The following is an 18198-nucleotide window of genomic DNA, read 5'->3' on the forward strand; positions in this document are numbered from 1 at the left end:
ATCGAGTTTGGTGAAAATAAATTTCGGTTATATCAATTTAGGTGTAATTTTTATGAAAAATCTTTGTATAATTAGGAGCAAGGTAATATAATGTTTTAAATATTAACGCCGAGGATGTAAAAATGCGATCCTAGAGGGTCAGAAATATTTCATAGTGAATCGAGATAAGTTTAGGAAAAGTTTAATCTTTAAAAATTCTATTTGTGGAGCATAAATTAAACTGTCTCGCAATAAGATTTACAGATTCATGGTGATGGAAAGACTACCTAAACCCTTTAATGGACATTTGGAAAAAATTTATGTTTAAATTATCTCTAAATTGTAAATAATTATGAACCTAATTTATAGTCAACACATTTTAGCGAAAGATCTAACAATTGTAAAATATATTTTTAAAGACAATCTGAAGTGATTCGGAGATAAATTCTTTGAATTTATAGAAGGATCTAATTTTTTAATTAAATATAATACATTATATATTTTTTTAAAGCGAACATAATATTCTAACAAATTAAACACAATGATTTTTGTTCAGATATAAATGCATGTTATAATTAAATGAATTTCGAATAATTATATTTTCCAAAGCTTTTCCAAAGATTCTGAATCTGATATCACATTCTTTTTTGAATTCGCATCAAAATTATTTTGAATTTTATCGCTATTTTTAATAACATTTACATTTTCATTATAGTTGATTTGACGAGATCTAACTATAAAAAAATTCATTAATATGAAAATCATAATTTTAATTTTATAAAATGAATAAATATTCCATGGATTATATAAAGATGTTAGATTATATCTATATACCTTCTGAAGAAACGATTATATTTTTATTGGTCGACATATTATGATCGGACTGAGAATTTTTTAGAGTATCACAATCGGCCTTGTTGTTGACTTGATATATGTCATAAATTTTATGATCCATATCAGAATGTGTACCTTTATTTTCGTCTAACAAATCCATGATAAGAGCTTCCTTTTGCGCCAAGTTAAACTTTAAATTTGTAATTCTAAAAAATTGAAATAATCATAGTTGTTGCATATATAGCTTCATTTTATTAGTCACAGTGTATCCTTTTTCAAAGAAATAACTGCCTTTTGCAATTTCAGTGTCCTTTTTAATATTAATTAAATTCGGTTAGGTCATTAAGTTTTTGAAAAAGGATACCATGTGATCAAAAAAAATTTTATGATAATTATGTGCATAATATTTTTAAATTTAAAAGACGGATGTTATTAAACTACATATTAAATGATTACTAAAAAATAATAATAACCGCTCTATGAGTTCGTTATTGTCCCGGGTGGCTGAAGCCACTAATGCGGCGGGAGATTCTTTAATATAAGGAATATTTTTGGTATGACTAAGGATATTCTTGAGTGTAGATTCGTGGTCGGCAGGGGCAATGAGTTTAACCGATTGTTTAAACAATGAGCACAGCTCGGGATGAGAATCGGAGGCAATAGATGTTGAAGAAAACAAAGGTATATTCCTATCGCTAGCAGACAAATGGGAAAAATTGTCTTGAACTAATTTTTGCGCCGAAATTTCGTTGAGGGAATGAGAAGAGGATGTCAACGCTATAGAAAGTTGGTCTTTAAGGAGTTTGCGTATGAAGGGAGGAAAATGGTCAGCGAGTGATGATACCTATAGGAATTGTATTTATAACTCATAAAGTTTATTATTGATATCTATATCTAAAAAATCAATTCATTCTTCCTTTTATAGCTTTTTTATCTATAAGTTCATAACTTATAATTATTAACTCCATTAATAATTCTTTAATATTATGTTAAGTTCGTTTGGCACAAAGAATTGAATAAAAAATGAATATTAATAATACTATAAAATATAATTTATAAAATAAGGTGTAAAACCAAATTGTGCTGCTAAACCGGAATAAACCGTTATAATTTTCTGAACCATAATCGAACCATTAAAAAAATCAAAAAAGACTACTGAAATTTTATAAATACATTCGAACCAGTTCCTGGTTTATGACGGTTTTATAAATTAAATTTATTTATTTTAAATGGTTAACATGAAATATTTTTATTTTTTTAATTAATTCGTTCTAACATAAAATTTATATATGTTTTTAAATATATAGCATTTTTAAAAAATCAACTTCATTTCTTTAATTTTTGTTTGGTTTTTATTATCAAAAATTTTTAATACACTTTTATTAAAGATTACTAGATCAATTAAAAAATATGTATTATGATTAATTAAAAAATCCAAAACTTATAAAAATGAGAACAAAAAAATCGAAATGAATTTCTAAAGCGAAATACTTAACAGTTCGACACCCTACTTACAAAAGGCTTAAGAAAGTTTAAATAATAAAATTACAGTGACAATTTTTATTACTATTTCTTCCAATCTTAGAACGTTAGTCTGAGCTTGTAACAATGCTTTTTGCAAAACTTCTAATTGAGACATCTGTTCAACGAAAGTCTTTTTTTGCGCAAGAATTTCCATTTCTTTTTTCTCATTAATAGCTATCAATTCCTTATCTATTTATTATGAAAAAACATATACATTGCAACAAATATAATAATTATCAATTCTAACAAAATAGTATTTTTTGTAAAAATTAAACATTTTAATAAATTCATTTTACTAACTTTGACTAATCATTTGGCCGATTATGACATCTTTTTTGTTAAGTTCGCTCGTAATATTTTCCAAAGAATTAGTTTTATAATATTTTACATTTGCTGATTGATCGTTGCCAATATCTTTCAATAACTTTTTTTCTAGATTAGGTTCTTGTTTATCGCGATCCGCGGCAGTGCAGAGCAAGCGATTGCGGCTATCAAATATATGTATGTTTTCTATTTTAAAAAGAGTACATGAATAATTAAATCATCCATTAGTTATACTAGTGTTAATTTAAGCTAATACTTAGTTTCTTACCTAATAATTGTTGATTTTGTTCCTTCAATTTTTTTATTTCCGTTTCAAGTTTCATTCTTACCATCTTTTCCAAGTTTTCTCTTTTCTCGTTTGCCTGTATAAGAATGTCGTGACCTCTTTGAGTATTTTCAAGGGCTATTTCTAACTAAATGTAGGTATAAAATATATATTTTCCATTTTATTGATTTTTTCTATATAATTCAAGTATTAAATTTAAAAAAATATATATTTAAGATAACTTTTGGCAATGGTAAATGAATTTAAATTTCTTTCTTTGTATAATATTTGGGGAAAGATAAAATATCATCTTATTTATTTAAAATTCAAGATTTAAAAAAAGGGATGTGGTATCTAAACGTTAAATTACTTTATAAACGTTAAATTACTTTAAAAATATATATATTATACACATAATAAAAATAATTTGCATTAAATTTCTGTTTAATCGCGATTATAAAATAAAAAATGAAAGATAAAAAGTTCCTATTTTTATTTAATTTCTATTGACTGATAAGACAACTTAGTAATATCCTAGTAATAGTTATGATCGTATATAATATTATGGGAAGGGGGCAACTAATTCTTTTCATTGAGGAAAGAGAGTAATTAATCAAATTACTTTTTGAATTTGACATATCTTTTTTTCGTGTTGCTCCAAAGTCTTTCGCAATGAGTCATTTTCCCTAGCCAGCATATCTACCATCTTGGCTGCTCGAACAGCAATGGCAGCCTCCGTCTCGTACATAGAAGTAGGGTTAACCTTGGCACTCAATTGGCAATAATTAATGTAGTTATTGATTGGATACCCGAAGTTTTGAAAATTTATATTTTGATTATCATAATCTTTCTTGGCGCAAAACGATTTTGGGTTTGAAAACGAATCTTGGTGTGTTATGGACACCACATTGTTTGAATGGATCGAAGGAGATTGATGTATTGTCGAAGCATAAGGTAATAGTAACACATTATCTGACTGAGGAAGATATTCTCTGTAAAAGTTATTTTCATTTTATTTTAAGCATCTACAAAATTAAATTCGTAATTAGCAGAGCTAAACACCTCTTTTGTTTCAATATTATATTATTTTGTTAAAAAAATAATTCATTCGGACTAAAAAGAAATCCGCAGAAAGAAGGCAAAATTTCCCATATAAGATACTTTTTATGTAACATTTATATGGTATAATAAACCCTTCTAAAATGTTAATTTTATTAATAATGATCAATTATATATTATAAGTAGTAATTAGATTAAATGAACGCCATTGACTAATGACGGCAGATATTTTATTAAATTTGAATCGAAACGTTACACAGACCATTTCATCTTAGGTCTGCTAAAAAAATTTGGTCGATTTTGATGCATGATAGGCAAAGGGCATTGTTTTGTTGAAAAACAAATCCCCATGCGGAAACAATACATTTGTCAAATCATGAGCTTTTTCGATTAAATATCTTGATACGAGTTTATAATGCTTTCAAAAAAGCACATATTACTTACAAGTCCATAACATAATTCTTGTTGGTAAATTGAGGGCCCTTTAAGACAGTCTGCTTCTGTAAGCCTGTTAACATAAGCCTTTTCTTTGTCTCAAAAATAGCAGAAATTAAATATATATATTTTTTTAAATAAAAGTCTCATATAGTTGATACTTCTATTGCAAAAGGGATCCTTTTTAAACAGTGAATTCCAATCAGATGTATATTGGTACATAAAATGAATGCTAATTTTACATGAATAAATTTTTTAAATATCTCGAATCTTTGGATTGTAACATTTATTAGCCCTTTTCGAAAAGAACTGTTAACTTGAATTTTTAGATCTATATATGATGTCACAAATAGTTTTACGACATCATTAATATTTCCAAAAAAAAATTTAAATATGGATCCTATCTTAATGAAATAGAAAATTTAATTTTTTGATTCAAAGGAATTTGATAATCTTACTATTTAATTAAAGTGCAACTTTAATATTTAAAACATACAACAATAGCACACGAAAGTGTCAAACATGAAAAGAGATTATACAAACATTTAATTTATATGTAAACCGTGCAAATTTAAGAAGTGTCGATCAATTTGATTTATGATATTAGATTGATTTGTATACTATTTAAGTTACAAAATTATATATATGTTTAATAATTATTTTGCATAGTATATAGAGCATGTTAACTTTTATAAAATTTATAGATTATATTATCCCATTATTATCTATACAAAATTGTATGTTAAAATAAAATATAATAGTTATAAAAAATGTATCGCTATCTAATTTGATTAGAGTCATATATAATTAATACCCATTGATGTAATTTTCACATTTCCCTATAATAATAAAAAGACTATGAAAATAATATTTCATCATGTTAGTGTTTATTTTTACTTAGACATTTCTGAAGTAAGGGAAATTAATTTTAAAAAATTACGACTGAATTTAATGGAAAACAGCCACAAATTTTTGAATAGTCTAAAATTTGTGCATAGCGGTGGTTATGAATAACTTTTAATAAATGTAGTTAGAATTTCAAAAAAAAAATATTAAAGAATACCAACTCTGAAATATATTGTTAATTTTTATTTAAAAATATATTATATTAAAAAAAGATTGATTTAAACCAGGGATTCAAACCGAACCTGAACCAAAACTTTAAACTGGTATTTTTATTGAACCTGATAAGTAAAATAATTTTTTATCCGAGTAACCGAACAGCTAAAAATACTTGTGTACCGGTTTGAGCTTCATGACTTCATGCTTAAAAAACAATGTGAAAGTTATATTGCTAAAATTCTCATTTAAATCCAAATTGTTTTAGAGATTATTATTGTCAATTTTGATTCATAAGTTTCGGTAAATTTTTTATATTGCTATTTTACAACATTTAATAAATATTTTAAACTTCCTTTTTTATATTTAAATTTAAAAAGCACTTATTAATACACAGGGATAAATTAAATTCAACATATAAATTGCTTACATAGTATTATTATACATCTAAATGAACATGGAATTAAATTGTTATAATTATAAGAGCGGAAGTTTCTTGTGAAAATGAATCAATATCAATGACTGGATCTTCATCTAAAGAAGATTTATTATAAAGTTATCTTTAAACAAAAAAAAGATGGTATGAACAAAATTTAGACTTAGTGTTGTTAAACGACTTGATTCTTAAAAACAGTTAACTCAATATTTTAGTCAAAAAATGTTATGCAAGTCTCGAGATTTCGTTAATAGATGTCCAAACCTTTCATTTATGAGCTAAATCTCCAGGCCTGTGTAATATTTTTGGCTAAAATTATGGGTTACCTGTTTTTAAAAATCGAGCCATTTAACAACACTAATTTAGATTGATCAGAGAATATTAGAAATATTTTAGTTAATTAATGAATATATTCTATTGGAAAAATCAGAGTAATCGATTCCCTGAATTATATAAATTGTCTAATGTTATAAAGTGTCGGTTACTCAAGTTAGCAGAGAGATAAAATTTATAGTTTCTATATATAAATATAATTTGAATGATGTGAATCAAGAAAATATTTTAATTATACAGCTCAATAATATTTTTTTTAAGTAATAATGTTGAATATTGCAGTGAATATATTATGTTTATTTGTTATAATTTATAAATTAGGCATTATAATTAATTAAAAGTTTTATTATTATTGATAAAATTTAAAAAAAATGTGATTATCTATATATAATTCGAATGTAAGTTTGAGTTCAATTCGGTTTTTAGAGGTTCGAACCAGACCGATTTATTTAAGAACCGAACCTAAATCCTGAGCCGTTATTTTTATTTGAATAGCACTGAACCAATATTTGGTTTTGATTCGGATCCCTGAATTAAACAATAAAATTTGTTCGTTTGTCAAAAGAATAAAATTTAATATTTTGGGTTTTATTTTCATTGTTTACTCAAATATTTATATTAAGGATACAAGGCCTAGGCATAATATAATAGTTTCACCAAGGAAACTAATCCTTTATACTGGTAAAGTTAATGAAATAACATTATAGGAATGCTATTAAATTTCAGATTTTATATATTAATTATTGAAAAATTTTAAAACTTGACTGCAATTAATTCATATATTTTTTAGAAATGAGCGTCGATGTCTTATTTTTTTAAACTTTAAATCGTTTTTTGAGAACGTTATTTCAAATTTCAAATTTTGATTTTACAGTAAATGTATTCCAACATGTTTAGAATTAGATATTAACTTTTGAGTCATTTATATGAAAAATCTATGGAAAAACAAAATTATATTATGTTAATTAGTTCAAATGTTCATGGCAAAAATAAAGGGTATGTTTTCTAAACATGCTGTAATACATTTCCAGTAAAATCCGATTTTTAAATTTAAAAAGGGCTCAGAAAAATAATATGTTGACTGAAAAAATACATTTGATACTATATACATATAAATTTAATTTTAATCTGTTATTTTAAATATAGATTTTTTTAAAAGTAAATTATACTTTTGTAAATTTTGCTTGATAACAAAAAAACGAAAATATATAAATAAATTTCAATAGTATATTTTACTAAAAAAATATCTCTTTAAATTACAGAATTAATATTATATTTATATAAACTAAATCTTCTCGTATATTTATAAGATAGAGAAAAAAAAAGTTTATATCAAATTTTAACTTAAATAATATTTAATAATCAAAAGATAAATAATTAAAAAAATTATTCAATAATATTAAAAAAACACAAAGATTAATATAATATTCCTAGAGTTTGGAACCTGGACTGAAAAGGATTTTGGTTCCATTCCTATATAAATTTTAAAAAGTGGTTCAGGTTCAAAATTTTAAAAGTCAGGTTTCTGTTTCTTAAATTTGATATGGTCTTAGGGGTTCCAGGTTCTGATTTTGATTCCAAACTCTGTTAAATTATTTTAAAAAAATCAAAATTTAAAAAATCAATAAACCCTATAAAATGAATATACAACATTTTAAACAATATACATGCCATATTGGGATATAGAATCCCTCAATTTTAAATCAATTATTTGGGGTGATTTCAAAATTTCAGCCTTTTGAATTGTATTCCAGCATGTGGAGAGAACACTCTGTGAATTACAATTTTGCTGTCAACATTTGTGTATTTATTTATTTATATGAAAAATCTATAGAAAATTAGTTCAAAAGTTCATGTTCTGCTTTTGCTAGAACACATTTTCAGTTAAATTTTTTATATAAATTTAAAAATACTTAGTGAAGATATAAAATTAAGAAATTCTGAATCCCCATGAATTCCATATTCCAGTAAACATATATATTAATATAAATTACTTGCAATATTATTAGAACAGATCTCGTTCCTGAAAATCTTATCTAAAAAATTATTAATAAGGGGTTTTAGGTTCTGGTTCCTAGATTTGTCCCAGTTTTAAGGGTTCTTGAATTTGGTTCCAAAGTCTGAATATGTCACAAAAGTACAGTTTTAATAATAATAAAAATACTAAATTTAGTTGTTGTAATGGAAAATTTAAATAAAAGTATAAATTTAACTCACACTTCATTACCAACAGAATTTGGGTTCAATGAGTTTAATGTATTTCTTGAGATTGATTGATGAGATACAAAATCTTATGAATCAAATTTTTAATAAATAAAGTAAAAATATGAATACCTTTAATCATTCTTTGGTTATATTCAGGACATTCATTAGTTGATGCAATTGTATAACAGAGTACTCCTTTTTCATTACCTGGAATTTAGAGAAATAAAAAAGAATTTTCTAATAAAACTTTACAGTTTGGATTATATGGTGGAGGAGGTTTTAAATTTGAGGATTTCATTATATTTGTAATATCAAATGTCTATAGATGATGAATCGATTTCAGGTATATAACGGCAAGACATCTGAAAACAAGAGTATCAAGTTAACAGTGCAAGGAATTTTATGACGTCATATCATATCTAACATATGAGGGGAATGATGAAAAAAAACATATGATATCGATAGTATTTAGAATTGATTAGAAAAGGTAACTCCGCTATTGAAAATTAAAAGAGCTGGAATCAAATTTAGATAATATGGAACATTAAATAGATATAATATCATAAAAGAAGAAATTATTTTAAAAACAATAAATTAGCAGGAAATTTTATAATTTCTCACAATTATTTGAAGAATTTATATTGTAATCTTTTCTAAGCCATTTATTAATTCTTCCAAATAAATTTGAATCCTTTCAAAATTTAAATAAGAGAATGCCTCTTCACAAGAAGACACAAATAAATGATAAGTATGTTAAACAGAATAACTAATAATTTATTGTTGATGAATTTACAATTGTACAAGGTTTTAAGTAATTTAAACATGCTAAATGTTAATATAATCGATTTTTGTTGTTTAATTTAAGCAGTTCAATTTATTATTTCTAATTTTTAATGTCTTAAATCTTTGTTATACATATATCCAAAGATATATTTTCGCATTCATTTACTCTTAAATTAAAGCCTTAAAATTTTTGATATATAGTTTTAAAAAAGCTGATATAAAGCATTAAAATATAATATAAAATTTAAAATAAAATTGCAACAAATATAAAAATTAAATATATTTAAAGAAATATTTCAAAAAATGAAATTGGTATTATTTACTAATAAAACTCTTCGTATAATTATTCTAACAAAATCGCTAAGATTCAAATTTGATGTACATTTTTAGCATGATAGCCAAGCTTCCGGCACTTGTTCCTTATCGTTATCAATAAACATTCCATTTAATAATTCTATTAGTGGAATCGTTATTATAAATATAAAACAAAATTCAAAACGTTTCTATTTAAAATTACTTTATTCCTACATACCGAAAAGAAAATTATAATACCGATATATTGTCAAAGGTATCGAATAATGTGAAGAAAAATGCTGTGGCGTCAAATAATTATTTTAAAAAAATATTGCGAAAAATAATTTAAAAATAGTTTTAGATGAAATCAATAATGATAAACCAGAAGTGGTTAGAAATTTAAAGGATAATCTATATAATCGTCCGGAATGTTTGGAGAGATCGGTGGTTATCCTCCAAGAATTAAAAGAAATGAAAGATATAATCAAAGTTAATGTATAAAAATTGATGAATATGAATAATAATATGATAAAGGCCAGATATGTGACAAAAATGTTCCAAATGAAAAAATGGTTTTTCAAATTCTAATGTGAGAAAAATTTTGGGTATTATAAGACAAATAAATTTGATGTGTTACAATTAGAATATGATGATTCTCTGGAAAAAACGGAACATGTGGCCATGAATTGTGCCAAAATGTCAAATAATTTAATCTGACTATAAGATTGCAGGTGTAATCATATAAAAGTGTAGAGACCTAGGAATTATAAAATTTTTTTTAATAAAATATATAATAATAGTAAAATGAGATATAATTCTTATAAAAGGAATGATTATGATAGAAATTTCTATTATTATGGTTTATAAAATTAAAAATGGTAATAACATAATCCGAATAAAAGGGATTATAATAATTTTAAATAGGAAAAATATCCTATGAGTATTGTAAAAAACCAATCAATATTGTTAAAAAGCCTCTAAATTCCGAGTTGAATTTATGCAAGAATTTAGATTCTAATGAAATTGATATTTCATATTTTTTTTTTCTCTTTAGCTTTCACCTTTTCTGGTGGTAAGCTCCTTCAACATCTCTCTCCACTTTATGTTATTCATACAATCTCTTTTATCTATTTTATACTTTTTTATATTGGCTCTAACTTTATGGCCCCATTGAAGTTTTGGCCTTCCTCTTTTACGTTTGCCCATCACTTCCAAACTTTCAACTTTATTTCCTATGTAGTTCATAGGCCTTCTCATTGTGTGCCCATACCACCTAAGTCTGTTTACCATTAACTTAGTCTTAATGGGCACTACCTTTAAACTATTTAGTATTCTTGTACTGCGCACCTTATCCTTTCTTGTTACCTCAGCAATCATCCTCAGCATTCTCATCTCCATAGTTTGTAGACTTCTCTCGTCTGATTCTTTGGTTGGCCATGTTTCCGAACTATATAGAATAGTTGGTTGTACTATGGAACTGTAGATTTTTCCCTTTAATTTGTGTGGGATTCTTTTGTCAAATAGCACTCCAGATAAAGATCTCCACTTTAACCACCCTTGATTAATTTTACTCTTTATCTCTTTTTCTATTGTGCCGTTTGTTTGTATAGTGGAGCCCAAATATTTGCAGCTTTCAATTGCGGATATCTGCCAATCATTTATATCAATACTCTCCGTTTCATCTCCTCCTATCACCATATACTCCGTCTTTTCTCTATTTACTTTTAATCCGTGCGTTTCTAGGATATTTATCCAATTCACTAACCTTTCTTTCATTTCATCCTTGGATTCGGCAAGTATCACAATATCATCTGCAAATATCATATTCCACGGGACTGTTTGAGGTATAGACTGTGCTAATACATCTATTACTGTAATGAAGAGAAGTGGGCTGAGAGCCGACCCTTGATGAACTCCTTCGGCTATTGTGAAGCCTGCTGAAGTACCTGTTGTGCTACGGACCATTGTTGTATGTCCCATATACATATCCTGTATTATTCTTATATATTTTTCGGGAACTTTTTTGTGGCGTAGCGCCCACCAGATAAGTTTTCTTGGGATTCTATCGAAGGCCTTTTCTAGATCGAGAAAGACCATGTGTAGCTTTTTGTTCTTTTCCCTGTATTTTTCACTCATTTGCCTAATTGCATGGATAGCATCGGTTGTTGATCTTCCAGGCATAAAGCCAAACTGTGTCTCTCCTATTTCGATTATATCTCTTAATCTTTTTCCTATTATTTTTTCGTATAGTTTTAGACAGTGTGACATTAGTTTTATGCCCCTGTAATTTTGACAATTGTGTGGATCCCCTTTATTTTTGAAGATAGGAACTAGATAGCTCTGCCTCCATTTTTGGGGAACCTCTTCATTTCCAAGTATTTTATTGTACAGATTTGTGAGGAGATGTATTCCATCATCTCCTAGTGCTTTAAGGCTTTCTATTGGAATATCGTCTGGACCCCTAGCTTTGTTGTTTTTCATATGCTTGAGGCATGGGATTATTTCTTGTTCTGTTATAGGTTGTACAAGGTTTTGACAAGGGGAGTGTTCATCGAGATGCAATATGTGAGAATTAAAGTTGAGAAGCTCCTGAAAATATTCTTTCCATCTATTCATTATTTCTTTTTCCTTTATTATCAATTTCCCATCTTTATTTTTGATTACTTTCGGAGCTCCGTTTATATCCCTAGAGTTCTTTTCTCGCTGTTTGGCTAATCTGTATATTTTATTTTGCCCTTCTTTGGTATGTAGATCTTCGTACATGTCATCGTATGCCATAGATTTGGCCCTAGCCACCGCCTTTGTAGCTAATCTCTTGGATTTTTTGTATCTTGACTTGTCATCTGCATTTTTGGATTTGTACCATATTTTATAAAGGGCTTTTTTCTCCTGTATAGTGGTTTGTACCTCTTGATTCCACCACCATAGTTCTTTGTGTGATTTGTTGCCTCCTCTTGTCAAGCCTAGCGTCGATTTTGCAGTGTCTATTAATCTGGATGAAAGGTCTGTCCAGATTTTTTCACTGACTTGTGAGCAATTTATTGTTTCAATGTTTGCATTGATTGCAAAGGCATCTGTCATTGTTTTTAATTTGCCCCATTTGATGCATGGTTCCAGTTTTATCTTATTTTGAGTGGATTTATTTGAGATTTGTAAATCCATGATTAGTAGCTTGTGTTGCGCGGCGATATCTTCTCCTGGGATGACTTTGCAGTCTATTACATCTTTTAATCTTCTGCGAGAGATTAGCATGTAATCTATCTGTGTTTTCCTAGTACCACTTTCATATGTTATTAAATGACTGTCTTTTTTCCTATAGTAGGTGTTGGTTAAGGCAAGGTCAAAGGCTTGCGCAAATTTCAGTACGTGCTCTCCTTCATCATTTCTTTCTCCGTATCCAAAACCACCATGATGCCTTTTGTAGCTATCTCTTGCTTTCCCCACATGCGCATTTAAGTCACCACCAATTATGACTAGGTCATCCTAAGGGATTTCCATTACAGCTTCATCAAGGATAGCTCTAAAGTCATCTTTCTCTTCTTCCTTGCAACCCGTTTGAGGAGCATATACTGATAGGATGTGTAGTATTGATTGACCAATGCAGAGTTTTATCTTCATTAGTCTATCAGAGATCCTGTTGACTTCTACTACTGAAGAGGTTAGGTCTTGGCTGAGGATGATGCCGACACCGTTCCTATTGCTAACAAGTCCATTAAAGTACAATTTATACCCATCTCCAATCATCAAAGTTTTCTGTCCTTTCCATTTCGTCTCTTGTATGCACGCTATATCAACTTTTCTCTTGTTCAACATTGATTCCAATTCTCTCGTCTTACCTTTAAGCGTCCCAATATTCAAACTTGCCAGTCTTGTCTTCTTTGCTTTGACCTTTACTTTATTTTTCACAGGATGGAGGTCTACACCCTGCGCGTCGCATGGAGGGAACGCCCTAGCTTTCATATTCATATTTTCATTTGTGTCCTTCATTTTCATATAATAAATATTAATCAGTCCATTAAGACATGTGAAATTTTAATGACTGAAAAATTAAATGAACAAGGTCCTTGTCCTCGGTTTAAATTGAGGATGAATCATATATACATTGATATGTTATTTGATAAGGGGGCTAGCATTTCAATGATATCTAAGGTAAATTATTACAAATAATGGTCTGAGGGTGGACTCAAAAAAGAGTCTATGAGTGTCAGACAATTTGATGGGTCTGAAATTAAGGTTTTGGATAAAACCAAATTGGGAGTGGTTCTCAATGATATAACCTTTTTTCTTAATTTGTGGGTGGTAAAAAAATGTTGAAACTATTATGGGGTGGGATTGTATTACCAAACTTGGTCCTCCTAATAATAATAGGAATCTTTTTACAATAAATAGTGATTTGACAGTAAATAATGCTGAACAAAAAGGAATGGCGGATTGCATCCTAAATAAAATTCAAGAAAAAGAAATGTCTAATTTATTGAACGAAGGAAAGAAGCCTGCTACTCTTCTCTTGAAATATATTCTTAAATATCCCGAAAAATTAATAATAGAGTCGAATAACTCTAAAGTAAATAGTGAAATTGATAAAATGATAAATTTTGAAAGTAATGAATTAAACATAGTTAATAATGCCATACCTATTTTAGTTAAAAAATATGATATGATTTTTGAAGGAAGGTTAGGACGTCTAAATGATTATCAAGTAGACGTTAAGCTTAAAGTAGGTTTTCCTCCTTTTTTGGCATGTCGAAGAGTTCCTTTTGAATAGAAAGAAGACGAATTAGACCGATGGGTCAAGGATGGCATTATTATTCCGATTGAATATAGTTATAGTGAATGTTCCACACCATTGGTTCCAATAAAAAAATCTAATGGAAAGTTGAGGCTATGTGCTGATTTCCGTTTTACTTTAAATTTAGAGGTTGTGGAAGTAAATTATCCATTACCTAAAATTGAAGAAAGTTTGGCCAATTTATAGGGTGCAAAATATTTTTCCAAAGTTGATTTTTCTTCAGCATATTTACAGTTACCTTTAAAGGAAGAAATTCATAAATTGCTTACGATAACGACTCCTCAGGGATTATTTGCCTTTTGTAGGTTACCTTTTGGATTAAGTGTGTCAGCGTCGATTTTTCAGCCTACTATGGCATCAGTTTTCCAGGGCCTACCAGGAGTTTTTTTATTATATGGATGATGTGCTAATTACCGGTGTAACACCGGATCAACATAATCAACGTTTGGAAGAAGTTTTCAAAAGAATTCGTGATAAAGGTCTGAGGGCCAGCAGAGAAAAAAATGTTCTTGGGGTAGCAGAAGTTATTTATTAGTACATCAAATTAATGGGATGTGGGCAGTGGCCCCTACAACGGGGGAGGAGGAAGGGGCGTCCGAAGCAATTGCTTCTAAAAATTTGTTTGGGGGTACATATTTAAAAAAAAAATTTTTTTTAATTTAATTCTTTTATTGTTTTGCTACATCCATCCATAATCAAGTTATCCCTAGTTTATGAATATAATAATAAGACCCCCCCCCCCCCTCAACCACACTTATTATTTAATTTAATATGTATTAACGGAAATTTTGGTAGATTTTTAGTAAATTAGTTATCCGAGATTTCATATCATAAAATTATTTTTCCAATTTCAAAATATGCCCAAAAATATTAACCAAAAAAATACAAATGCTTAATTAAAAATTACACATTTCATAATATAAGATATGATAAATGGACAGACCACTAACGATATAAAGAAAAGCTTTAAAATAGTAGCTTTTTTCCATATTACAATTTATAATACCCTAGAAAGAATTTGTGGACAATAACCGTTCTATTATAAGAATAATAATACGATGTCTAGGTTATTTAATATCCCGTAACCAAGCCTTCTGGGGGAATAGGCAACAAGAAGGCAATATGATGGGCCTTAATAAACTCATTGCAGATTCCGAACCTGTACTCAAAATGTATTTAACAAAATGAAGAAAGATGAAAATAATAAGGGATTAAAATCGAAATTATATTCAAATCTATTATCATATAATAACATAAATATTCTCATTGAAACCATGAAAAATATATTTAAAAAATTCAAAAGGAGATTGAATTTAACAGGTGCTTTTCATTCATAGTTGATGGCACATTTCGAAATCAAGAGCAATAGCTTTGTTAGTAACAGTGGCGTAGCTACGGGGGTGGTCTTAGGGTTTGGACCCCTCCCAGAGCAAATTTTTTTTTAGATTATACGTTCAAAAGACTTAAAAGTGACTTTATATCAAATAAATACCATTAATATTTATATTTTTCTGGTTTTGATGTTTGTGGAAGGATATTATATTACTATTGAAATTATTCTGGGTAGTATTATTATAAAGTCATTGAGAATAATCTACTAAATTATAATAACATATTGTTCATGCATTTATTTATTATATATTGTCGAAGATGTGGTTATGATTTTTAATAAACCCGGCCGAAGGCCCGTCAAAGGGAGTCTGGGGGCGAAGCCCCCAGGATTTTATATGTATGGACCCCCTCTAAGAAAAATTCCTAGCTACGCCACTGGTTAGTAAGATTTATTGAAAATTATGAGACGCCTAACCCTGTTGAAAGACTGATAGACATATATTGTACAGGAAATACAACTGGTCTCAATATTAAAAATAATATAATATCCAAACTTGGCTCCATGAATCTACCCCTCGAATTCCTAGTTGGGTAAAGCTATGATGGTGCCTCAAACATGAGTGGAAGAATCAATGGGGTGCAGGCTTTAATTAGCGCGGAGGCGCCAAAGGCAACTTTTATCTGGTGCTATTGTCATCGATTAAATTTAATCATTATTCAATTATACCAATTAATAAAAGAACTCAGAAATGTTTTAGGAATATTAAATGAGATTTTTGTATATTTTAATTTAAAAGATATGAGGTCCCGAAAGCATGTCAGAGTAATGTACTGACAAAATAGCAACGATTTCTAAGGATCAAAAATACCACTTAGTAATATTATCCTATTTGTTTAGATTTATAATGTTTATTTTATATTTATAGAAGCTGGCTATCATCATATAAAGCAATTGTAAATTCTTTCCTACTTTATGATGCCTTGAGTGCCGCTTTGACAAATTTAAAGGGTTCTGAAAATCCTGCCACTTCCACTATGGCTAGTGAAGAATAGAAAAATTTGATTTGATTTTATCACTTTGTGTTGTGGATAAAATATTGCTGATACCAAGCTTGGATTGTACAAAATTGCAAACCATTTCGAAGGATATATGGTTTGCAATAAATGAAATTCAAATGGCAAAAGATTGCCTGATTAATTTGAGAAGTATATTATTGTCTTTTATTATTTTTTAATCCTGATTGACAATAACACAGAATTTTTGGATGTTTTTTCGAAAGCACAAGATTTTATGAAGGAGAAATCTATCTTTTGATTTTGAAAGTTCTAGACTTCATACATTATAATCCAAAAAGGAGAGGTATATACCTTCACCATTATATATAATATCTTATTTTAGCTTTAAAACCAGTGTTTTATGCTGCACTTGATTTATGATTTGATTATTATGCAGTAATGAAAGATTTAATGATGAATCAATGAAATTTTTAAATCAAACATCATTTTTTATACCAAAGGGAATGGCGGAAAAGTCATTTGTTAAAGATGATATCGAGGTTATATGTGAATATTATCATTTAAATTCAAGTCAAATTTTTGCAGAAATGTTGAAGTTTCAAAATATTTATGAGATGGCTAAAACAGGGGAGTAATTATTACTCGTGACCTAGAGGTTAAAGAATCTAAAGTAGATTATGAGAATTGTGAATTTATTTAATTAAAATATTTATACTAATACATTAGCTTCTTTTTCTTCTGATGATGATAATTCTGAGACTTATGATTCAGACTGCACAAACTATTAATTTATTTTACTTTATCGTCTACTTTAAAATTTTTCGGCTTTCCCTAATTTAACAATTTTATATAAATATTTATTACATTCCTACTACCTCATGTAGGGGAGACTGGGGTTAGGTAAACCCCGGGGTTTGACAAACCACATAATCTCATTTTAAAATTAAATACACCAGAAGGTTAAAATTTTATCCTAATATAGTTTTCATTAGTATACATCTATGGACAAAAAATATTTTGAAATAATTAATTACTAAAAATTTTATTTAAGAAATAAAATTTTGATGAAATTTTCAAAAGATTTTTACATGACGGAATTAATTTTTATTAAAATATATAATCATTTATATGTAAATTAAATTTTATTGCAAAGTTTAAACACTCTTCTATAATTTGGGTAAGTTTTATGAGTATTTATCAAATCTAGATATTTTTCAATCATGATTTGTCAATTTAGAATTAGCGGGGTTTGCTAAACCATACACGTCAATTATGGCAGTTGATAATGAAAAAAATTTTAAAAAGGCAATTTCATGGCTGTTTATGATTGGTATTTAGGATTTATGTTAAGAAATCTTAATCTCTCCTTAAAATTCATATATTTTTATGTCCAAAATGTTTATTAAATTAGCCAAAATTAAGTTTCAATTTTTATATTAAATTAGCTTCAATTTATAAGTATTATGATATTTTGAACAATAAAATTATTCTATACATATCATTATTAATAAATAAAAATGCATTTCAATT

At 27.8% G+C, this 18198-nt stretch overlaps 1 protein-coding gene across 3 annotated transcripts; it reads right to left on the reverse strand.

The window, feature by feature from the left end:
- Positions 1-558: 558 nt before the first annotated feature.
- LOC135923954 (uncharacterized) lies at positions 559-8858 on the reverse strand. 3 transcript variants are annotated; one of them, XM_065458982.1, is made up of 10 exons: positions 8706-8858; positions 8583-8660; positions 8466-8538; positions 3549-3918; positions 2930-3074; positions 2638-2847; positions 2381-2526; positions 1287-1657; positions 814-1019; positions 559-713 (listed from the first exon to the last, which is right to left on the reverse strand). In XM_065458982.1, the coding sequence occupies exons 1-10, from the start codon at positions 8749-8751 to the stop codon at positions 574-576; spliced, it is 1785 nt and encodes a 594-aa protein (XP_065315054.1). In that variant the 5' UTR covers positions 8752-8858; the 3' UTR covers positions 559-573. The 3 variants fall into 3 exon arrangements, with proteins under 3 accessions (XP_065315054.1, XP_065315055.1, XP_065315056.1); XM_065458984.1 differs by lacking the exon at positions 559-713 and having other exon boundaries at positions 894-1019; positions 1270-1657; XM_065458983.1 differs by lacking the exons at positions 8466-8538; positions 8583-8660; positions 8706-8858 and adding an exon at positions 4430-4608.
- Between the last annotated feature and the right edge of the window lie 9340 nt (positions 8859-18198).

Source organism: Gordionus sp. m RMFG-2023, chromosome 2, assembly GCF_954871325.1.
Source record: "Gordionus sp. m RMFG-2023 chromosome 2, tfGorSpeb1-WG-v2, whole genome shotgun sequence".
In the NCBI taxonomy this organism is placed as follows: Eukaryota; Metazoa; Nematomorpha; class Gordioida; order Chordodea; family Parachordodidae; genus Gordionus; species Gordionus sp. m RMFG-2023.

Bases quoted from the DNA above. Each gene is read 5' to 3' on its own strand.
- LOC135923954 (XM_065458982.1), bottom strand. From the start codon at position 8,751: ATGAAATCCTCAAATTTAAAACCTCCTCCACCATATAATCCAAACT. The intron at 2,848-2,929 runs GTAAGAAACTAA...TTTTTAAAATAG, and splicing joins ACAAAATCAACAATTATTAG to AAAACATACATATATTTGAT. The intron at 1,658-2,380 runs GTAATAAAAATT...CAATTCCTATAG, and splicing joins TTCTAAGATTGGAAGAAATA to GTATCATCACTCGCTGACCA.